The sequence below is a fragment of the Ambystoma mexicanum genome, chromosome 4p (genome assembly GCF_040938575.1).
Source record: "Ambystoma mexicanum isolate Mex_15411 chromosome 4p, UKY_AmexF1_1, whole genome shotgun sequence".
NCBI lineage: Eukaryota > Metazoa > Chordata > Amphibia > Caudata > Ambystomatidae > Ambystoma > Ambystoma mexicanum.
The window spans coordinates 1262298132-1262322688 of NC_090927.1; the positions used below are offsets into that span (position 1 = coordinate 1262298132).

Sequence of the window (24557 nt, forward strand, 5' to 3'; positions counted from 1 at the left end):
TGAAGTTAGTGGGATTTAGTAATGGAGTTTTAGTGCTGATGGATAGGAAGGCCTGGGTCAGCTATCCCTTTTCTGGCAGTGGGGTCTGGAATCTTGCAGAGTGAAGGTGGAATGTCTGGATACGCAGGTGCTGGAAATTCAGGAGAGCGTGTGTCCAGAGTTCTGTCATGCTCCCTTATTTATAGGGCATGGTGACATCATAGGATTATATGGTGGGGCAGGCTTAGCTGGGCATGCCTCTTAATCACTGGAATGGCCAGGGGTGATTGTTACTGCCTTGCTGTCAGCTGGTTGGATTTTTAGGGACATGACATCAGCTTTATGATGTGGCTTTACAATGCCTAGGATCATCCCACAGTTACTTTAGCTAAAATCCAGCTTTGACATAAATGACACATTTTTACAGTTGTGGCATCTTAACAAATTACATAGACAGATTGCATATTTTATGCAGAGCAGGGCAGTCCCACCCTCATGTCTGTAGGACTTTGTTTCTCCCGTCTAATAGTTTTTCGAGATTTTCAGTGATAAATATTCGACCTAAAATGCTATAACTTTATAAATGGCTATAGATTATCATACGGCATGTAAGTATTGAATTTTACAGTGTCATCATGTACACTTTGCTCAAACTGTCCAATTCTCTGCCATTTCTGTTCCCAATATGGCAGTGAAGGCTACCACGTCTTACATTAAAAACCACAAAATTACATTTAAACTGTTAACTTTGTACATTCCTGGGAAGTCCTGTTGCAAAGGTAAGTCTTAAAAGTTTATTAATAAAATAGTCTTTAGAGCCAAAATGGTCACCATTGTTCACCATATAAGGGCATAGTCCCAAAGCTGCTCTTGAATTGGCTTCGAAGCTCCCAGTAGAAGTCTCAGGGACATGTGATTTCCTATTTCACATGTCCGTGTCCCCGAATCTCTATTGTAAGAGGCCTCAGCCCAGACAAAAGTCTGATGAGCCTGTGATATGCGGCCTTCTGGCCCATTCAAAGTTTTCCAAGGTAGCAATTATCACCCATGTGTCCTAGAATCTATGGGGCTCCTTCTTTCGGGGGTAAGGCCACTCCTATTGTCAGCCAAATGTCCCTTGAGCCATGGCAGAAACCTGTTTGGCTAGTTTTCAGAAGGCAGCCCATGTCTTTATTTCTTATTTTATTTTGTTTTAAATCAAAAGCAAGTCTGTTGAATAAACATCCCATATATGTTACCCAGCAAAACAAACCTTTACATTGCTAGGCCAAAACAGGGTCTTCTTTCAACATTACACTTTTAAAACAGGCATTTTTCCTTATTTGCAAAAGAACATTTTAACACATGATGAAGTCTGCTGGGCTGACCATTTCAGAAGGCGTTCTCTCTGAATTTCCCACATTGTTTTGCAGCCCTAGTCTGTTTCACTTATACAACAATCTGTTTAAGACACAGGTCCATTGAAATCGACACAGGCCCAGAGAGCCAGAGTCTCTTTTGCAGCATTGATATTTGACATTTTGTAACTCAAAAGACAAGCGTTTTCCCGTGCGACAGAAAATAAAGCTTCTTTTGATTTCTCAGATTTGGCTGACACAGCCTGTCATACAGGGATAATCTTCTAGTTTGCGGCGCACAATCTGGATATGGGTGGGCATGGCAGGGCCTCATTGATGAAAGCAGTGTGATTTTGAACAGATGGAAATAGCGTCAGGGCACCATCATTATAAAGGCCAAATATTTCCTTTTTCAAGGGGAATGTGGATCAAGCAGCAAAGCAGTGCTGCTTCTCAATTTTCTTCTTGGTGCATCTAAGAATCACACCGGCAGGCTTTCTCAGTGTGCCCCCTTGTTCCATCCTGCCCAATAGGTGCTTGGCAAGATGGTGCAGCCATCATTTTGTGGCTGTAAAATGCCGTTTTGAGGCGTGGCAATGGTGCTCCAAGGAGCCAGCGCAGCCATTTTGCTGTTAACGGCTGAAGTGCACCTGGATGATGTGAGGAAGTACTGCTGAGTGGGTAAATATATCCCACAGTTGAATGAGAAACTAAGGCAAAAAGGTTACCAAACAGCAGCCTGGAGGCTGACCAAGTTGACCATGATAAGATAGCACTTGCTGAACTATTGGATCAGGAGAAGGGAGTCCTTCTGGTATTTTCTACAAGTGCAGAAGTTGAACTATTGTCAAAGACTAATAGAAATACACCCATAGGACTGATCCCATTGAAGCAGGAGAAGGGAGTCATTCTCCATGAACTATTTATGTTAATGTCTTTTGTTATGAGAGGGCTAGAGTAGGCTAGTTTGGATAGGGGACGGACAACCACCCTGAGGACGCACACCCAAGTTATTCGGTTTTATGTGATTGATGTGATTTTACCTAAATCATTTTCAGAGAGGTATTTTATAACTAAACAATTAAACGAAAAAACATTGAATTTCCCCCGTTGCCCTATGCTTTTAGCCCCACTCCAAACCCCTCCCCACCCATTTTAACCTCTTACCCCACACCATATATATATTATTTTTAAAATCAATGTTTTTTCGTTATAATTGTTTCGTTATAAAATACCTCTGTGAAAATGATTTCAGTGAAATCACTGTATGCCAGTTATTCTTTAGTTAGGTAGGGAAAACCCTTAAGGGAAAGAGAAAGGTAGGCCTTTTTCATTTATTATTTAAATAAAGAGTGTAGTGAATATGCCAAACCTTTGTCCGACTCCTTACTCTAGCACGCCACAACCCTCTAGTGCGATGGGGGCAGGAGCTAAGCAGTCAGAGTTAACAGCCACTGAATCAGTCCCTGCACTGGCTACCACCCTCTTCACGAGAAATCTGGTCTCCTACGTTGTACATTTCTTAATCATGATGCTGCTATATTTGCAGAGGTGGTTGTGTGGGGATGTTTTATTGATTTCTCCTGTTGCTAACTTTTATTACAAGATGGTGTTGTCTGTTTGTCACTTGTTGCCTCCATGTGTGATATATGGTCCTCTGAATGTGGGTAGGCATGTTTTGTGAAGTGTTTGAGTGTTTGTTTCTAGTTCACTAGCTATGTTGACTAATTCTTGTGTGCTCTTGGAAAGAGAGCATTATGCTTTTTTTTTATTTCCTTTGACCAGAGGAAGCTTTGTCTAGGCTTGAGTCAATCATGGGTAGGTCTGGATATTACCAGAAATTGCAAATCATTGTTGCTTTACCAATTTAGTTGTCCTACTGCATTTTAATTAAATTGATGGATTGTGAGTGGCGATTAGGAGCCTATTTTCAAAATCGGTGTAATACTATATATTGAAATGACATGCTCATGAAATGAACTAATAATTAAACCGCTACACTATTTTGAGAAACCTGAGGGTATCCTCATACCTAGTCCCCTTGGATCTTCTTCTAAGGTGGCCACGAAAAGGCTTTTGGATCCTGACCCTGGGGGTGGAGAAGCAAAGGATGATCATCTGTGTGGCGGGTCCTTGGTAATTAGGAAGAGCATATCCACAAGCAAGACAAGGTATCTCCCTTTTCCTTATAAGAACCAACCTAACCCTCCCCAACCTTTATGGGCTGTTGCAAAACATCTCCCCTCATTCAAAACACTATAGTACTGGGACAAGGAAGAGGTGACCAGGAGTAGTGAACACTAGTAAGTCATTGCACCAGGAAGAAGAGGTCTGTAGAGTGTTGTAAAGGTAAGGCATTTTTCAAGTGCACCACTAATTGCGACAAGGCAATGGCAATTTGGAACTCACACTTGCAACCTGTCAAGTGGTTGCAGGTGCATAAGAGGGGAAGAGACCAGCAGCAAAGAGACCAGCAGGGAATCCTGTGTACGACGAGACAGCCAAGGTGGGTCCTGCAGGAGAGCCAGGATGCCGGCCGACGACCCCAAGAAACTGGAGCCAAGAGCGAGGCAGTCCACAAGAAGGCCACAGGGTGTATAAGCCTCATTGGTCGGAGGTACGCAGCCGGAGCTGCAGACACAGAAGAAAGAGGCAAAGTGACCGACGGCGTCCGCGAGAGAAAACGAAGCTGCCGGCGGGAAGCAGAGAGAAAGTGAAGTGCGAGCAGGGCTCACGGTCGAAGGAAATCGTGTCAGCGGAGCAGAAACTGAAAGCACAGCTGCCCATAGGAGATGCCAAGGACCAGTGAGTGAAGACGGAAGATCACTCGAACCGGGGTGCTCTTGGCGGCTGTGGGGAAACCAAAATGAATACTGAATGAATGAAAAAGCATGCGCACGATGAAATGAACCCAAAGCAACGGGTTCGAGAGATAAATAAGGACAATCCAACATGCGAGCGACAGAGTAAAAGATCAGATATTTAATACCGAACTAAATGAAAGCTTTTGGCAAAGCTATAACCTGATGTCAAGTGTGCATGACATTCATATACTGCCTATTTGAAAGCAAAGCACTAGCAAAGCACTAGCAGTATGAAACACAGGCGAAAGCAAGTTTGGAATATTACAAGAGAGCATGAAATCAAGGTGGTGAAGGAACAAAACCACCACAAAGTGAACTATATGCAAAAATACAGTGCAACAAGGCCAAAGACTGGCAAAGAAAAGAACACATTGTGGCAAAGCCAGGAGGCTTATAAGCAGAAGCCAAGTGAGTGTGAACCATCACACAGATTCAGAAGAACCTGTGTGGGCTATAGAGCATAGGGTTACTGGTTGCGCGACCTGAAATGGGTGAACCGTGTGGTCTGACAACTGCGCCTGGACAGGGGAAACCCCAATTGTGAATGCCAAAGAGGTTGCTGAAGTGAAAAAGGAGAAAGCAACCTGATTGAACTGTAGATAAACAAGGAGTGCAAAGTTGGTTTGGGACCATTTTTGAACATTGAAATATTGAGAATAAGCACAAGTTGAGTGTCTTGAACTTGGGGAATGGAACCCTAAGGTTTTGTGGAACTGTCTTGAACCTGGGAAAGGAACCCTGAGGATTTGTGGAACTATCTTGAACTTGGGAAAGGGAATCCCGAGATGTTTATGGATCTATCTTGAACTTGGGGAAGGGGAGCTGAAAAGTAAGGAGGAGGCTCAGAACTTTATTTGGAACACCATTTCTTGTATTGCTGACACCCCTACACATTGTTTAGCTTTAGTTGTGAGGGCAAGTATAGGTTTTGGACACACAGACTTTTAAGATGAACTTTCTGACTCAGACTTTGCTTAGTTTCTTTAGGTAGGAAAATCCCACCTTATTATAGGGCACGTTAGGCCTTCAACCATCCTGGCATTTGAGTTAATAAAACAATTCTGTTTGAACTTTGAATCTGTTGTCTTTGTCTTGCTTCATGATGCCTTCACACTATGCGCTGTGTGAGAAACCAAAGGGTGTGTCACCTGCTAGTCCCCAGGGATCTCTCTCTCAGGTGGCCAGGGCCCGGACATCACCTTTGGATCCAGACCCTCTAGGTGGACTAGTTCAGGAGGATCACCTGGGTGAGGGGTCTTCGGGCAGTGGGGGTGAGGCAGCCGATGGTGAGGCGCGGTATTCCCCCCTTTTTTTGTACATCCAATCCCTCTGATTTTTTAAGATCCGATGTCCCAACTTATCCCCCCTTTCCACACCAACACTAGGCCGAGGAAGAGGACAACTGAGAGTAACAAGACTAACTCTTATACGTCGTACTGGACATGTCCCGCTAATTGGGTCAGGCAAAGTCAGGCACTTGACTTCAAGTACATACACTTGATTCCAATTCGCTCTCCTCACAAGGATAAAAGGCGGAACCTACAGACACACTCTGAGCAGGGTGGAACACGAGTCTGAGCAGAACTTCCGCGGTGAAGGCAAACCTACTGGAGCAGAGCGACGGACCATGGGACGAGAGCAGCGAGTCGTAAACACCAAGAGTTCCCTACAGGAGATTGTTGCCTCCACAAGGTCACGAAAGACAGTGGAGAAGGCCAGATCCCAATATCGAAGACTGCCTTGTGTTTCAAGGATGCAAGCAACCTTCCCAGGTGAACGTCGGAATTGGGGAGGCAAGTGCAAGCCTGTGGTACTAACCTTGACTCGTGAACTGAAAATTGTAAAAGCAATAAAGAACAGCACACAGCTGGTGAGTTGGCAAGTGACCTGAGAGACCGGTGTGTGCTAAGAAAGATTGAAGTTTGCAGCAATATTTCGCAAGTCAAGGCTGCACGCGTGTTGATGAGACTCGAGGAAAGGCAGACCTGTGAATGAACTTTAAAGTACAGACAGCTGGGGATCAGCGATACTGAGTAACAGAGTGGTCCAGTGAAAAGGAGTAGCCCATTCAAAAGTCTCTGTGAAACGTGTATTGTCTGATGCGATAAAAGTGAATTAACTATACAAGCGAAAGCGAACAAAGTTAACCCCGAGAGAAGGGGCGAGGAAAAGCTGAATGGTGAAACTGAGTCAAAGTGGTCCTGCGGTGATCTGAAAAGGAAACCCTGCACATTCGAAAGTCTTTGACATCTGAAAAGAGAGTCTGAGCCCGACTGAGGGAGACCTGAAGTGTAAAAGGCTTGGGGAAGGGAGCCCCGGCAAGTGTTGTTAAACTGTGAAGGGTCTGAGCCCGACAGAGGGGACCAACGTTGAAATGTTGTTTTTTCTGCAGAGGGCTGAGCCCGACAGAGGGAGCCCGGTGTGAACCATTTCTTTTCATTATTTGGAGAAGACTGGAACAAGAGCCTTTAACATGGGAGGCCAGACGGGCCTCGATCCACATTCCGAAATGTTTGTGTTAAAGCCAGTGTGTGTCATGCTGCCTACAGAGACTGCCTTATTCTGTGCTGTCTAAACGTGGGGAGGAAAGCCGAATCAGCCACATGTTATTCTTTGTTGAACACTGATTTTCCTTTTATATACATACTTGCTTTACACACTTTTTGTACAAGAGATTTTGATTTGACAGACCCGACTACTGTTTTCTTTATTATTTGATGAGACGACACCCATCCTAGTAATGGGGCAAAATAGGAGTTTTTCCAAACCCCACAAAGTTAATAAAGGTTTTTCCAAATTGTAACTTTTGTGTCAGTGTCATATTTGTGATCCCACGCCTCCCCTACAATTGTCAGAAATTGGCATGGATAGAAAGTTTGGGGAAATTCTACTTATAACAAAAAGGAGGCTATGCTAACAGCCTTGCGTAGACACTTGTTGCACACTGCCCGAAAGGTACCTATAAATCGAACATACTCAGCAAAATTATGTGAGTTTACAAAGTATTTGATACATACAAATCAAATTTTTTGAGAAAAAGGATTTATAATCACAATTTTTCAAAAAACATAACACATTTCATTCTATGTACTTCAGAGGAAAGTTCATAAAACAGAGCAAAAGTGGTTGCATAGTTAAGATGACCAGTCAGATGATGTGTCATTGTCCAACACGTTTCGAGTTCACCAACTCTTCATCAGGGAATATCACCTGGAATAATACAAAGTGTGTAGAGTTTAACAATTCCATCTAAATATCTCCATTAGGACTAAGTTACATTATTAATGAATTGACCTCCTTGATAGATGGGTGAAAATTAACAACTCATAAATGGTCAGTGAGACCATTGAGAAAATCCACAGATTAACAATAGAATTACCCTTTCTAATGGATGTGCATATGTAAGTGTGCATATCGTGATAAACTAACCAGAAGGTTAAATAACCACTAAAAGGCCCAAGTGAACATTAAAAACGATTTCATACTCCCACAAAAGTACCAAGTTAACTATTAAATACCTACCACTGAAAAAGTGTCCACATATCTGCAACCGGCACACAATGCCAATAATAGGCCTTCATATTAAAATGTGCAACACTAAAGTAAGTAGTGGTGCCAAAATACACATAAATCAAATAAGCTCCCCTCAACCAAAAAATCACATCAAAGATGAATTCGAAAAGAAACATGCCTGAAACTAAACCGTTATACATAATTAAAACAAATATCACAAACACTAAACTCCATTGAAAGAAAATAGTACATATCTAACTAAATTTCCCAACTAAAGAAATCTAACAGCAACCTTACCTACTAACCATACAATGGTTCCCCTTGAGCTAGCAGTCATCAGTCAAACCGGATGCCACTGCAGAGCCGGTTTAAATAACGCAGGAAAACCATGCCAAAAGAAAGTACAATAGTCATTAAAAAAATACTTTTTTGTAGTTTGTGGACCCATATATATGAAACTATAACCAACGATAAATAAAATAAGGGATATAAAGAAAATCTATAGATTAACAATAGAATGACCCTTTTTCTAATGGATATGCATATGTAAGTATGCGGATGGAGAAAAAAATGAATTTTACTAATTAACATTTCATTGTATACATAGCATACTACAATAGCATAATGGACTGCTAACAGGAAACAAATGACAAATAAAACACACTTGAGCCAATCCAACCTAAGGATGTACAAACAATGTCCACCCAGTTAGTTCCAAATCAACTACTCCTAAAACTGGGACAAAATCGAAGAACAATTTATTATTCCCAGAATATACATAAAAGGAACATCTCCCATAAATTAACCACTCATAGATGGTGGGGGCAGTCAATTGATTATCATAGACTACAACTATCTCTAATATAGACCGTACAGTACAGAAAGACAATCATAGAAGAATTGCAGTGATCATGAATGTCAGTTAAATGCTTCTTAATCATAGACCAGTCCTTATCATGAAGGACAGTTCCTATATTTCAACAAACAATGATTGGTGATTGTCACAATTAAAATAATTCATAACAGACATTAATATTGGAGCAACAAATTCTCATGTTTAACAGACTCCAACAGTCACAGCAACTCTAAACACAACACATTATAAGAGATAATGCAAGGACAATGTTTCATTAGATATATCCAAATGATGGACCTTAAGCATAGATCTATTACAATAGATAACGATAGGTGTTAGTACCAAATAATATATTTCATAGCAGGCATTGATATTAGAAAAACTAATTCTCACCTTGAACAAACTTAAACAATAAGAGCAAGTCAACGTGCACATTATAAGAAGCAATGCATGGACAACATGTCATTCATTCCTTTCAGGCTAATTTGTGCATCGAAAATGCTTCTTGTTCTAGCAATTGTTCCTCTGTTACCCCATCTCTGCCCGGTTTTGACCTGTTTGAGTATAATGAATCAAAAAGTAGATGGCTGGAAGGTTTAGAATTAATTTTAAACCTCTGGCAATTGCCCTAGGCAACCCTCCAGACCATCATTCTTCGACCTACCAAGCCATTATTAAAAGTGGAAAGAACATTTGCAAATCAGGCTTGGTCCGGCCCCCAAAGGGGCACTCCAGCCTGACCTGCTTGTTTGTTTGTTTGTTTGTTTATTTATTTGATAATGCGCACCAAGGCCTTGGGCAGCCTGGCGCAGCAATGCAAGAATACTCGAAGCTTAGTTACAGTGTTACAAATTGGTACATACATAAATTACATTACATTGTGAGATACAGTACACGATACAGTATAGTCAGTTGTTATAAAGTGTATACAGTAAATGAGGTGGGTAGTCATTAGTTAAAGAGCCTACGGTTGCACTTATGAGTGCGAAGATAAGTGAGCCACAGGCATTTAGACTGTGAATGTCAGGGAGAGAAGAAATTATAGATCATTGGCGCGAAGCCATTTGAGAGCATCGATTTTGGATCTGGCGTACGGTAGGGGGCATCTAAGGTCAGTAGGGAGTGTGTTCCATGCTTGTGCAGCTTTGACTGGGAAGCTGGTTCCTCCAGCCGTGGCAAGTTTGAATCTGGGAATGTCAAGCAGGAAGGTGTTGGCAGATCTCAATGGTCGGGCGGTGAGTTTCCTAGTGATTTTTTCCGATAGGTAGGGAGGTGCTAGAGTGTTGAGACATTTAGAGGTGAGGGATATAGTTTTGAGGAGGATTCTGTCTTTTATTTTTAGCCAGTGGGCCTCTTTCCTGAATTTAGAGATGTGTTCTCTATGAGGGATGTTCAGAGCTGCTCTAAGAGCGTTATTTTGCAATCTTTGGAGTTTGTCAGTGACATACTTGTTGGCTCCTGAATACAGGGCGTTGCAGTAATCTAGTCTGGACATGATGAGTGCATTGGCCAGGGTAATGCAGCTGGCGTTGGACAGGAATGGTCTGGCAGCTCGGATTAATTTGCAGGTGGAGGCGGTGGTGGAGGACAGAGAGTTAACTTGCTTTTTTAGGTTAAGAGAGGAGTCCAGGTAGAATCCTAACGTTTTTACCTCCGGCATAACCTTAATGATGTTATTGTCAATGTTAAAAGATGTGTAGTTTGGAGTTCGTTTTTTTAAGTTAGAGTTAGATCCGAGGAGTAGGATATCAGTCTTATCGTCATTCAGGCAGAGGCCATGGGTTGCCATCCATGCCTGAATGAGGGTGTATATTTTGTTCACCAGAGCCAAGTCCTCTTCATAGTTGCCTGAAAGGGGTATGAGGATCTGGGTGTCATCTGCATAATTAGTGTAGGTGACACCCAGTCTGTCCAACTTGTCAAATAGTGGCTTAGTGAAGATGTTATACATTGTGGGTGAGACGCAGGATCCCTGTGGGACTCTGCAAGAGATTTGGATGGGATCAGCACAAGAGGAGGTAGAGAAAACTCTCATCGTCCGATTGGCTAAAAAGGATTGAACCCAAGCAATGGCTTCTCCTGTGAAATTGGCAGCAAGTCTTAGGTGGCTGCATAAAACTGTGTGGTCCACCAAGTCAAAGGCTGTTGACAAGTCCAGCAGTAATAGCAGGGCAGTTTTGCCATTGTCTTTTAGCTCCTCAATTTTAGTCTTGAGGTCTAGCAGGGCTGTTTCAGTGCCATGGAGGGGGCAGAATCCTGATTGTCGTGAGCCTAACAGATGTTTAGTTTCTAGGTAGTCTTGAATTTGTAGATAAACTACTCTATCAATAATTTTAAGTAAGAAGGGTACAGTTTTAATGGGTCTGTAATTGGTAGGTATTGAAGGGTCGAGGGTTTGTTTTTTCAGTAGGGGGAGGACCCAGGAATCTTTCAAGTTGGTCGGTACCATATTTGATTTAAAGGAGGAATGATTAGCTTTGAGATAAAAGGGGCTAGGTCTCTGGCCGCGTCCTTTATTATTTGCTCTGGGCAACTGTCACCCTCTTCCGCACGAGACCACAAGCATCCCCAGACATGTTTCAGCCTCACTGAGTGTAGTCAGTGAGGGGTAGCTTGGGTCTCTAGGCCCAGCATGCACATTAATTCAAAACCTTCCACCCACCAAATTTTTGGTTTTAGTTTGTCTCCCTATATGAGTGAGGGTATGCCCCGACGTGGGTCCCTTGCTCTGTACCCCCATAGGGAACCAAGCTGCACCTTGCTGATGAGTCCCAACAAGCCTGAAACATGTCTGTGGTTGCTTGTGTTTCCGTGCAGAGGGGACCTGGCCTAGCAGTTTGGACTGGGCTGCTCCCATTGGTGGCAGTACCTGACTGATTTGCATATAGCTGGACCGCTTTTGCAATGGCACAGACAGACTAAAAAACGGAAGTGTGGAAGGTTGCCCAGAGCAGTGCCAGTGCTTCAGATTCATTCAAAACCTTCCACCCACCACACTTTTGGTTCTAGCATAATGAATGGCATCTGTGCTATTGTGTGTTTATGCTCTAAAAAATGTGTAGGAACTGGAGAGTTCATATTGGCAGTCCTTACATTGCTGTTATGCTCAGTCCAGCGTATTGTAATGGACAGAAAATTCCATAAATCGCATTATAGGTGTTATAAGTAGAATGTAGAATGCACATAGATTTTTTTCACCAGTATAAGGTTGATAGAAAAAATTGCCCTTAATTAGAATATTGCAATGGCTACATGAAAGACAGGAAAAAGTGCCCATTCTTATTCTGTCCATGCGTCTAAGCATCATAATGTGCGCTCTCACTAGCTACCCCCTTGTTTTATGGCAACAACTTCCCATCTGTGACTTGTTTTAACATAACTCCACATTAAAGGCTTCCACAGGTTCGGCATGCTGTTTAATAGAAATGGTTTCACCATATTGTGGCAGTTCTTGATTATATGTTTCCAAGTGTGGGACAATTTGCATTTAAACTAATATTTTAACATAATGATGGCTCTTTCTTTCAGCTATAAAATGGACAGAGGAGCTAATACTTGCCTTTCCCAGAATGTAGTTGCGGAGAAATATGCAACTGTATCAACAGTCCCCGAATCACATGTTCAGCTGGCCTGTAACTCTCAGTACTGCGCATTGCCTCTTAATGGAAATGAGCTGTGCATCTGGAGCCTAGAACTCCCTCACCATCAAGTAAGTGTTGATTCGTTTTTAATTTTAAGTGTTAGTGGCGTACTTAAAATATATTATTTTACAAGATTTTATTTTGCCCAATGCATTGATGTGACTATTTTTAAATCAATACTTTAACACGTCTTGTTGATATTGTTGTTTTTATCAGTCGACTGTTCTGTTTGTATGGTCGTTGAATCCTGTGCCTTTGTGCGATTACCACCGGATATCATGGATTCTAGCTTTTATTTATTTTAAGAAATTGTCAAAACCGGGGCTGGCTATTAGAGAAATGGTGTGTATATAGATCTCACTTCTTGGTATGACAGTGACAGGAGTCCCAGTCCAAAAACGTAACAGAACAAAGGTATCCAAGAGGTTCTGGTGTTGTCCAAATCCCTTGTTAGAATACCACATAGAAGGTGCTGTATGGGACTCGCTGGTGTAGGTGTGGTGTTCTTGCATGTGAAAAAAGTATCTATGGACAGCATATTCAAACAGGTGTTACAGGGAACTTAAATCACTCCAGCTCTGAAACAAAAAATGTATTCAGCCCAACGTGCAACCTGCCATAAGCACCAAGAGAATGTAGCCTCTTTCCTTCATTTGACATTGCCATACCTGAGGTTTTCTCATTTCTAGTCTGCCGGAATTAGCATATTAGAGTTGGTCGCAGTGAAGCCATCTCTGGCTACACCAGCGGTTTGTCTATTGGGGTCTCGCTAGCAACAGTAAGAACAAATGGGTATTTAAATGTGTAACACCTGTTGTATAGTAGCGAATCGATGGATCACCATGCGCTGGCTATCCTACATAACCACTACTCGAGCAGTTTGGCTGAAGGAGATGGAGGTGTTGGTCATTGGAACGCAGTGATCTCCTCCACTGTGTCAGTTCCTCTATCTTGAAGATAGATGCAGGACCTCTCGCTAGCCTGGGAAGCAATGTCCTCTGAACCCAAAATGAAAAGTCTCTCGGCCTGGGTTGTAACAATTCTGAGACAATCCTGCCAAGGCATGAGTGCTACAGGTCCCTGTTCCCCCCACCCCCTTTCAGCAGCTGTAGTACGGGGAGAGGGACACTGTGTGAATGCAGGAGGTAATAGACACACACACATTTGAGAGACAGTGGAATACAATACCATTTACCTTGCAAGGTCCAAGCTATTAGCACTGTAGGAAGTTCCCAAGGTATGTGTTGACAAGGGAGGTTGGAAAATGAGGCAGGATTGGGCTTGAAATGAGCAGGGGTACAGAACAACTAAATATCTAAACAAGCAAGGACTGACATTAAGCAAAGCTAATGCTCGGGCCAGCAAAGTAGACTGTGGCAAGAAAAAACATCTTGCTTTAGCCCCCTTCCTTATATCACAGGACATACAGAAGTCTCATGCACGGCAATGCAGTACGGGAACGGTGGGTTTGAGGAAAGAACCTCACTGCATGATGATGCACCTCACTACACCGTTTGACAAGAAAAGGATCGAACACAGTGTCCAGCCATACCAGTTTAGCAGAGGGGACCACACTTTTCATAAATCACAGTAAGTGTGCAGGGAAGGTCCTGCATGGAGGGTGTGTTTGTGGAGTTTGGAGGCAGATCTGAAGGCAGGAAAGAGCCTAACAGTTCATTCCCTTCCTCTATATGGGGAAGACCTAGGCCGGAACTGGAATTATGAAATCTAGTTTAGGAGCCCTCACATTGCCAACAGGAACCCATGAGCTTTCTTCCACCCCATAACCCTTCAATGAATCAGGTATTTCAATGTACACCTATGGTATCTTGAATCAACAATGGTCTGGACCTCATACTCCTCTTGGGGTTCCACTGTTGGAAGAACCTAAGTCAAGGCATGGGGGTATATTACAGACTTCTGAATTCCTTTCAATAAGGATGCATGTACCACAGGTTAGGGTCTTGTAGTGTGTCAGCATCTTTAGTTCCATGGCCACAAGATTGATGATGCGAGTAATCCTGAAAGGACCGATATACCTGGGTTTCAGTTTCTTGCTGCATGACCAAATCTTGATATGGTTTCTGCATAACCACACAGCATCCTTTACCTGGTACAACAGAGCTGGTCTTGGCGAAATGGCAGGCTTGTTCCTAAGCCCTATGTAGATGCCCTGTGGCTGACTGGAGATCTTTCTTCATACGGGCAACTCATTTATTAGCTGCATGAACTTTACTCTCTGACCTGGCAGAAACCAGAATCGAACAGGCTGTAGCCTTTGCAATAGAGAAGGGGAGTATCCTTAATGGACAAATTATGAGTCATTATTGGCAAATTCTACGATGGGTAGCACATTGGTGCAACCATTTTTAATGTTTGCTGAGGCAACACCTGAGATACTGGCTGGTCGTCTGGTTTGCTCTTACACTCTGGACTATCACTCTTATGATGGTATGCCGATGAAAACGTCAGCGTGACTCCCAGTACTTTGCTGACTTCTTTTCAAGGGCTGATACGGATTGAGTTCCCGGGCAGTGATGATGGTGCTAGGAACACCATGGAGTCTAATGATATGTTGAAGAAAACTTTATGGCAATGAAATGAGTCATCTTTGTAAATGAATCAATAACGGTCAAAATAACGGTGTATCCATCTTCATTAGGGAGATCTGTTATAAAATCCATGGAGGAAATCTGCCATGGTTTTCAGGGATGGGCAACGGATAAAGCAAACCTATGTATTTCCTTTAGCTAGGCTTAACTCCAGCGCAGATTCACAGGAGGTCATGACACCATTTGAAAACATTATGTTGGCTTTCTCTGGTAGGTAACCAAAGTCTTCAGTTATGGACCAGCAAGCCTTGTTCTTCCATGTTAGTAGTGCCCTGTTGTAGAAACAACCATTTTATCGGTAGGTGTGTGTTTTTCTCAAAACGTCTTTGTGGGGAAAAGAGTGTAGGAAACGCAGCAGGGCGCACAAAGAGTTTTGCTCGGATCTCTTCATCCTCCCACTAGTAAATACGTGAAAGAGCATCTGCCTTGGTATTCTGTTTCCATGGATTAAAAGTGACTATAATGTCAAACCTAGAAAATAAGTGAATCCACAGATTTTGTCTCTGGTTCATGTAGTTAGGAAGCGTAAATTGCGGTCGTCCATAGACAATTTGGTATGTCGTGCCCGCTCAAGGAGCTGTCTCCAATTCAGGAAAGCATCTTTGATTGCCAAACACTCCTTTTAAAAAAAATTATAATTCCGCTCAGCTGGTGTGAATGTGCAACAACAATGTATGTGTCTTACGTTCTTTTTGTAGAAGAAGAGCCCCTATGGGATGGTTGGATGTGTCTGTTTCTACTATATAATGTAAGTCTGGATCGGGCAAACTAAGTACAAGAGTCAATGTGAATAATGCTTTGAAGGTATCAAAGGCTGTCTTCATATTTTAGGTTATTTCAAAAGGTACACCCTTCTTCAAACGCCTAGTTAAAGTCAGCAAGATTCCAGAATAGTCAGAAATAAATAGTAGACCAAAGACTTGTTGCAGTTCATTGATGGATAGAGTGATGGGTCATTCAATGATGGCAGATATCTTCTGAGGTTCCATTTCAATGCCATTGGATGTTAGAACATATCCCACGTAGGAAATGCAGTTCTTTTGGAACTCCCAATTGGAAGCTTTGGCATAAAGTTGGTTTATTCTGAGTCTCTGTGAAACTTCCTAGACATGTAGGACAGGAATATCATAAGAAGGTGAGACTACGAGTATATCTAAATAAATGACAATATAGATGCCCAATAATTCGGTGAAAATGAATTGAGAAAGTATTGAAAGAATGTGTAAGCCAAAGGGCATTACAAAATGCCTGAAAATGACAGAATTTAATCTGAAAAGCCATTTTCCATTCTTCTCCTTCATCCGGATGAGATTATATGCCACTTTTAAATCAAGCTTGGTGTATATCTAGCTGTCTCGAGCTTGGTCCAGCAGTACTTGTATAAGAGGCAAGGGAGAATGTCTTTATCATAATGGAATTGAGCTCAGAGTGCTGCACCATCTTTCTTGGGAATAAAGAAGATGGGTGCTACTGAAGGGGAAGTGGAACGATGGCTACATCCTTTCTCTTGGTTGTCATTAACATATTGTTTAATGATCTCGCTTCCTATCTCAAAAAGGGTGTACGTACAGTATCCTGACGCCAGTAATCTGTTCAATTTGACAGTCCCATTGCCAATGAGGTGGCAGCTTGTTAGCCTCCTTTGGGTAAAAAACATCAGAAACATGTTTATATTCCGGAGGAAGTTGATTGTGTGCAACTAATGCCTTTTGGGTAAAGCCAAAGGGGCAGTCAAGCTAGTCCGAGGTGGAGTACTTTGACCTGAGCAAGACTTGAGAACAGGAGGAAGGACATTATCCACCCTGAAAAGTGAATTTTTGGTTTTTCCAATCAATCGCAGGGTTGTGCTGTTTTAACCAAGGGATGTATAATATCACTTGAAATTGTGGAGCCGCAATGGTGTCAAAGGTTACATTTTCCTGATGGTGCCGGGCGTATATCAGAAGTATAGATTCGGTTTGGAAGGAGGTGGACCCAGAAATGAGGAATTAATTGCCCTCCTGGCATGTTAGGTTTGGGCTTTATTTTGGACATAAGCATATGATTTTCTAATGAGGAGATATTGATGGAATTCCCAGTGGTTTCTGCATCTATCAGGGTTAGAACCCCGTGATGAATGCACTTCTGCCTAGCAGGAGTACAAGTATGGATAGAGGCTAAAGTGCCTACTCTGCCCTCCCACTTCTACAAACTAAGAGCCAACACAATCGTAAAGGTAAAACGGGCACAGTTAAGACATACACCTCATTCACCTTTTGTGGTAACATGGGCCGAGGGAAGGCTATACTCTTAAGGGGTGTGAATGTGGTTCAGTAGCAAACCAAACAGCAAACTAGAACAGTCCAAAATAAAATGTCCTATCAAGGTTATATATATATATATATATATATATATATATATATATATATATATATATACTAAAACACCATATGAAATAACTAAAATAGGAAATGCTGCAAGACCCACCCCTGTAGAAAGCAAACAGAATATGCCAGATTCAGTACTATGAGAATGGGAATGAGACAAGGGGACAAAGGGCAAGTCAGTTGGCAGAGTATCAGAGCATGTCATTAAGTGGTTTAAATCATTCTTGGAGAACCGCCAACAATGTGTCAGACTTGGAGGTTTTACCTCATACCCAGTTACTATGGGATGTGGTGTCCCGCCGGGGTTCTCTCTGTCGTCTCTCCTTTTTAATTTATACCTTCAACCATTGATGGAGATTCTGAGATGTAATTGGTTCAGTTATCAGTCCTATGCGGAGGATACTCAGGTCTTCATCAAAATTGGCAATTTTGAAGAATCGTTTGCCAGGGATAGTCAGTGCCTTCAAGAGATCAGTGAGTGGATGTCCATTAACCAACTTCAATAGAATGCCTCTAAAACAGAGTTTATCTCGTTTGGGCCTGACCATCTACTCACAATTCTCAAAAAACAGCCAATCCCCAATTGTTTGGGTCTAGAGCTGAACTTTGCCTCCAAGCTAAAGAACCAAGCTAAACAACTAAAGAGCTGTATTTGGCAGGACAACTTGGGCTGTGAAAGTCAGGTTGGGGCCAAAGTAAAAGCAATCTTTTACTCACTGAGACTTCTTTGCAAGGTTCTCCCTTATATCCCAGAAGAGGATCATGCTATGGGTGATGGGGGCTCTATCTAATGCCCATCTGGACTACTGTAACAGTCTATTGATGGGCATTCATGCAAAACAACTCCAATAGGCTTCAGAGGGCTCAGAATGCAGCAGTTAGATTTGTCTGTGGGCTGAGTAAAACAGCCCATGTATCTCCCTCCCACTGAGCACTCCACTGGCTGGCCGTGGAAGAACGTATTAAGTTCAAAGTGGCATGTCTTGTATTTAAATGCCTGAATGGACTAGCTCCTAATTGTCTGAGGGATAAGATCAGCTTTTACCAGCCCTCCAGGTTCCTACTCTGACAAGATCAACTACTGTTGAGTATCCCCTCATCCACCTTTGTATCAAGGGGGATAGAAGGTTTGCTATTTTCGGCCCAAGGCTCTGGAATAGCATTCCTTGAGAGATTAGGACACTCAACTCCTTTTATCAATTTCGTAGGGCATTAAAAACATTCCTGTTTAGATAACTGCTCATAAATATGTCCATGTTATGAATCTTGCTTGAATTTTGAGGGTGGCTATAATCTGTTTTGCCTAATTCTTTCTCTTAATTCCATCTGCGCCACTCTATGGTTTTAGTCCGTTTTTGAGAGATTGTAAATTCTAAAAATCATAAAAAACACAATGTTCAAAAAAGGATCTGTTCTTGAGTTGCAAAGAAGGATTCATCTGACCTAGCAGGTCTCTAGGGCTCAAAATGGACAAGAAGGCATGTTATGAGGCAATAATAGCTCTTGCAGTATCTTGGTGGTTCGACAATGTGGGATATATGGACCCACTCAACAGTATGTCACCACATCATCAAGCTGCCTGTCTGCAAGAAACAGCAATATGGTTGCGCTAGCTCCTGTGCGCACCAGGACCTCAAAACTGTATTTTTGCAGCAACACAAAGATGGCTGCACCGTCCTGTCAAGCACCCTTCAGGCAGGATGGGACAAGGGGACACACTGAAGGAGCGTGCCAGTGTGTTCTGAAACATATCAATGGAATAAAGTAAAAAAGGCAGCACTGCTTTGCTGAAAACCCAAATGTCCCCTTCAAAATTAAACATTTTCACCCTTTAAAAATGCTGCTTTGACGCTAATTCCATCTGTTCTGTCTTAAAAACTACTGTGATTAAAAAGGCCCTGCCATGCCCAGGATATTTCATTGTGCCTCACCAAAACAAGGCATAGTCCCTGAATGACAGGCCCTGTCAAACCAACTCTGAGACAAATCAACAAGCAACTTCACTTTCACTCGCACGGGAACACGTGTTTATTTCTTTACAAAAGTATCCACAGCTCAGCAGTTCAAAGAGACTCTAACTCTCTGAGCCAGGTCAGTTTCAAGACATCTGTGCTTCAGACAAAACTCCTGCTTTCAAGAAAATGACTATAGCTGCAAAGACATTGTGGGAATCCAGGAGCTGCCAAACCGAATTTAAAGAAGGAAATACTAGCAGTTTTTAACACATGTGTAAAAATGGGCTTTTGCAAAACTGAAAGAGGAAAATGCCCATTTAAAAAGGAAACTGTTGAAGGAAAGCCTTACCTAACAATGTGAAGGGGTTTGTGGCTGGTGAAAATACATACCGGGGCTATTTTTATTCCACATGTTTGTTTTAATTCCGGACCCAAAATAAGAAAGTAAAGATTTTAAAACACATGTGCCGAATTTGCAAGTTCTAAAAAAAAAAAAGAAAAGTTATTCCAGTTGTCAGCCCTGAAACTTCCCCCTAGGAAGGGAAACACACCATAAACCTCCAGGACACGAAAGTGATAATTGCCAGCTTGAAAAACATTGAATGGGCAAGGACAAAGAAAGTTCACACGCTCGTCAGACATTCGTCTGTGCTCCAGGCTGGGAAAATAGAAGTCCTGGGACACTAACCTGTGAAGTGTGAAGGGGCAATACAACCTTCAATTAAGCTGAGAATCCCCCACCTTGCTTTGAAAGAAATGAGAGTTGGTAACAGTTGAAGGAAAACAAAAAAAATGATCCAGTGACATTGATTGCCATTTGCTTCTAAAGACTATTTTATAAATAACCTGTAAAGACATTTATCTCTGCAGCCAGAATTAGAAAAAAAATGTAAAAAGTTTGCAGTTTTAAATATAATTTTATGGGCTTTCTTTTAAGACTTGGTAGAATTAATTGACACCTTGGGGACAGAAATGGCAAAATAGGACAGATTACAAGAAAAGCATCTATGTTGCAAAGGCACATTTTTGTAAATACATCCCTTATGATAATCCACACCCATATATAAAGTTCTAGAATTTTTAGTAATATAAATCGCATTGAAAAGTGTGAAAAACTGGTAGAAGGGCGAAACAAGGTCTCACGGACTGGAGGACTGTACTGCAATGTTCTGCACAAAATATGTAACCTGTCTATATAATTTGCTAAGAGATTGCAATTGTATAAATGCATGTTTGTGGCAAGATCAGATTTTAGTTAAAGTAACTATGGGAGGTTTTTGGACATTGTAAAACTCACAACATTAATCTGACCAGCTGAGAGCGAGGCAGAGACTATCACCCTTGTCAAATTCCGTTGTTAGAGGTGTGTTTAGTTAAGCCGGCCCCAGTCATATACTTTGATGATGTCAATAGGCATTATAAATAAGAGTCCCTGACAAGACTCTAGACACACACCCACAAACACACTCTTCCTGATTTTCCTGAGCCGGCGTCCTGTTCCTGTTACATCCATCCAGATTCCAGATCCCAACTGCAAGGCCAAAACATTGCTGACCCTACTCAAGGTGTCGGTCCACGAAAAATGAACACCCCTCGATCAGAAGGCTATGTACTATGTTGGCCGAAGACCAACTGTCTCATGTGTTTAGTATTAGAAATATATAGCCACACGCTTGACTAAAGTGCGTCCATTTTAAGGTGACTGAAATCGCCATTTTGTTTTCTCTCTAACATTTGCTTTTTGCCTTCTGTTAAATTGCTTTGCTGAAATATTATTCTGCTTTACTAGTGCATAACGCAAGGCCGCGAGAGACATGTTGAAACATAACGTAGCAACCCAGACAGAAATGCCCGGTCTCCTCCCTCGCATATCCTTGGAAAAAAGCAGCGAGGCATCCTAATCAGTCCACAGGTGCCAGTTAACATTAAATGACTTGAATTATGCTCTTCTTTGCGGCCCCCCCTTCCCTGAGCCCTGTAGAGCCCTGGAGAGCAAGTTGACCCCCAGTACACGAATAGAAACTAGGAGATAGCAAGGCCTGGAATGTCTCTCCCCTGCACGCAGCTTGCTTGCAAAAACAGAAGCATTATGTTCTTTAAAACAAAGACTTGTGTCTGTAGGCTCGCAAAATTGCAAACTGTTGCTAAATGAATGTTTGAAGGTGTCTGTCATGCGCCGACTCCCGTGGACATTATGGTCCAGGGTGTGGCTTGGGGAACGCCATGGCAGAGTTCCGCCACGTTTTCGAACGTCGCGGTGACAGTCTAGTGTTTCTTTCACTGCGTGCCGGAACGCTTATTAGCCGTGCCCTCCCTGCACACAGTGCGTTGCAACCCGCTTGATCAGCTCTCTGACTGCCTGCTTTCGGTTGCGGTTACGCTAGTTTTCTTCCTATCCCTTTCTCCTCTGTTGCCCTTCGGGCCGCTTATTGCCTTTCCCTTATTCTGAGCCCACTACTTTTCCTTCCCCTCTCTCTGGCTCCTTTCCGGTTCTTTCCCCGCTCTGTTTGTCCTACGCTGGCCGTCCTCTTCGGCTACTTCACGGTTCCTTTGGAGCCACCTTCCACCCGGAATCCTTAAGACGGACCTCTGCTGTAGTTGTTTCACACCGGATCCTTACGACGGACATCCGCTGTTGCTGTTCCACCTCTGGGGTTTTTGTGCCGGACGGCTTTTTCTCCAGTTTGTCCCTCCCGGAAGAGGGGCCGCAGGTAGTGCTATTCTCAGCAGTACACTGTGGCTTCCTTTCGTGAGAAAGACACTATCTCAGAAAAAAAAGAAAGAAGAAAGAAGGAGAAGGATTATTGCGCTAGAAGACCTCAACTATCATCCATTCAAGACCAATCTTCAGGTGAGGAGGAGGAAAGGGGAGAAAGGTTAAGGGTGGAGGTTGAAGATTCTCAGAGGGCTCACAGTTTGCAACGCCCAGTGGTCAGGATGGCGACCCCTGAACAATTGCAAGAGATGGTGGCCGCTGTTCAAAACCTCTCAGCAGAGGTTCGAAATTTATCAATGGAAGTGCAAACCTTAAGGACAGAAAATAACATGTTAAAACAACTGGTTTCTAATCGTGAACCAAAATCAGTGGACTTGCCTCCCATGGCACTCCCCTCAGGGAAATATGACGGAGCTTCAAATTTGCCTTTAGATCTCATACATTTCCCACCGGTCACGCCCGGGTGGGATTCATGATTTCCAACATGTCGGGAAAAGCCTTGGCCCGGGCCACTCCACTTGTGTTGGGATCAGACCCTATACTTCAAGACTACGAAGCTTTTGTAGGTCGACTAAAACAAGAGTTCGAGAGGCCTGAAATTTCATTTTCTGCAGGCGAAGATCTGTTAGACATACGTCAAGGTCAGTCTGATGTGCACACCTATCTTACCACGTTCAAACGCTTAGCCACAGAAGCTGGTTGGCAGGAGCAGACCCAATATGTCATCTTCAGAAGACGTTTGCGAGAAGATATTAAAGATGAGTTAGCCCGATCTCCCAGGCCAGCATCCTTTTCAGAACTTACGACTGCAGCTTTACAAATAGAACATCGGCTCTACGAACGCCGAATCGAAAGGTGACGGAATAGAAATACTACCTTTCCCCATATTCCTCCTCCTCCAGTTGCAGTATCGCCCCGATCAGAAGAACCTATGCAGATCGGAACTACATGTTCGTCCTTAACTCCAGAGGAAAGAAGGCGAAGAAGAGATTTGGGGTTATGCGCTTATTGTGGATCAGACCAACACCAAATTAGGAATTGCTCTGAGATTCCTTCACGACGAGCGGGAAACGAGAACCCTCGGTCCTAGGAGGGACGGGAATCCGAGGGGAAGTAACCAGTCCCTATGTGTAGTTATCAGTGAGTCCAGTGAATCCACAGGAAGATTCGAGACTAATGGTCCTCAAAGTGCATTTGGTTATAGACCATTGCAAGATCGAAGCATTGACCCTACTGGATTGTGGGGACGCAGGCAACTTTGTGGACACCATCTGGGCCGATTCCGTTGGCTTAAGACGCATGGATCGCAAGGAGGATCAGAAGGTTGAGGGGGTGGATGGTACGCCCCTCAGTTCAGGCCTTATCACACAGACAACTGAGTTTCTTCAAATGTTCATACAACAACATTCAGAAACCATTCAGTTCGATATCATCCGTGCCGCCCATTTTCCACTCATTTTGGGCATTACCTGGCTGCGAAAACACAATCTGCAGATTAATTGGTCCAGCAACACTATTACCTTTGAATCGAAGTTTTGTCGACAGACCTGCTTAAAGGATCTACGGTTTATGGAAGCCAAGGCCCATACCGTTCCTCAAGTCAGTACCGTGGGTGTCCACTCTCTTCCCACGGACTTCTCGGCTTTCGAAGATATCTTTGCAGAAAAGAACCCGTTGGAACTACCTCCGCACAGGCCTGAGGATTGCGCCATAGATCTCATACCTAATGCTCTAGTTCCATTCGGTCGAATGTTTTCTCTGTCACAAACAGAAAAGAAAGCCCTTAGGACTTATTTGGACGACAACTTGCAGAATGGTCTAATTCGTCCCTTTAAATCCCCAGCAGGTGCTCCCTTGTTTTTCATACCTAAGAGAGATTCTTCTGAACTCAGACCATGTATTGATTATCGGGGGTTGAACAAAGTCACAATACGGGACCGCTATCCCATGCCCCTAATCTCTGACATAATAGAGGCTGTACAAGGAGCAACTATTTTTTCTAAATTAGACCTACGCAGTGCTTATCCTCTTTTGCGCATACAATCAGGAGACGAATGGAAGACGGCATTCCGTACTCCATTCGGGCTATTTGAGTACCATGTTATGCTTTTTGGACTGGTCAACGCACCGGCAGTGTTTCAGAGATTCATTGACGGAGTCTTCTCAGATCTTATGTTTGTCTCGGTCATAGTCTATCTGGACGACATACTTGTATTCTCCAAGGATTCCGAACAGCATCAGAAGCATCTCACTGAAGTCTTGACACGTCTGAAAACACATAAGCTTCTGGTAAAAAAGGAGAACTGTCTGTTCGGGGTCAGCACCGTGCCCTATCTGGGGTATGTACTCTCATCTCAGGGGGTTCTTATGGATCCAAGAAAGGTGGACGCCATTCTAAATTGGCACTCCCTCAGATCAGTCAAAGAAGTACAGAAGTTCCTAGGAGTAGCCAACTTCTATAGGAGATTCATTCCTTCATTTTCTGAAGTGGTGCTGCCCATTACTCAGTTGCTAAAGAAATCCTCGTTACCATTCTCATGGAATGACCAAGCTGAAAGAAATTTCAAACACCTGAAAGAACTGTTCTGTCAAGCTCCCATACTGCGACACCCAGACCAGACGAAACCCTTTATTCTAGAGACTGATGCCTCGGCTGCAGCAGTGGGAGCTGTCCTACTCCAGGAACATAATGGAAACGAACATCCCATAGCCTATCTC

General features: G+C 43.0%; 1 protein-coding gene across 3 annotated transcripts in view; it reads left to right on the forward strand.

Moving 5' to 3' along the window:
• Positions 1-24557, forward strand: part of WDR27 (WD repeat domain 27) — a 2413256-nt gene that overhangs the window by 27582 nt on the left and 2361117 nt on the right. For all 3 annotated transcript variants that reach the window (XM_069606956.1, XM_069606954.1, XM_069606955.1), the window contains exon 2: positions 12078-12258. In XM_069606956.1, the coding sequence (XP_069463057.1) occupies positions 12085-12258 (174 nt within the window). In that variant the 5' untranslated portion in view covers positions 12078-12084. The remainder of the gene's footprint in view (positions 1-12077; positions 12259-24557) is intronic.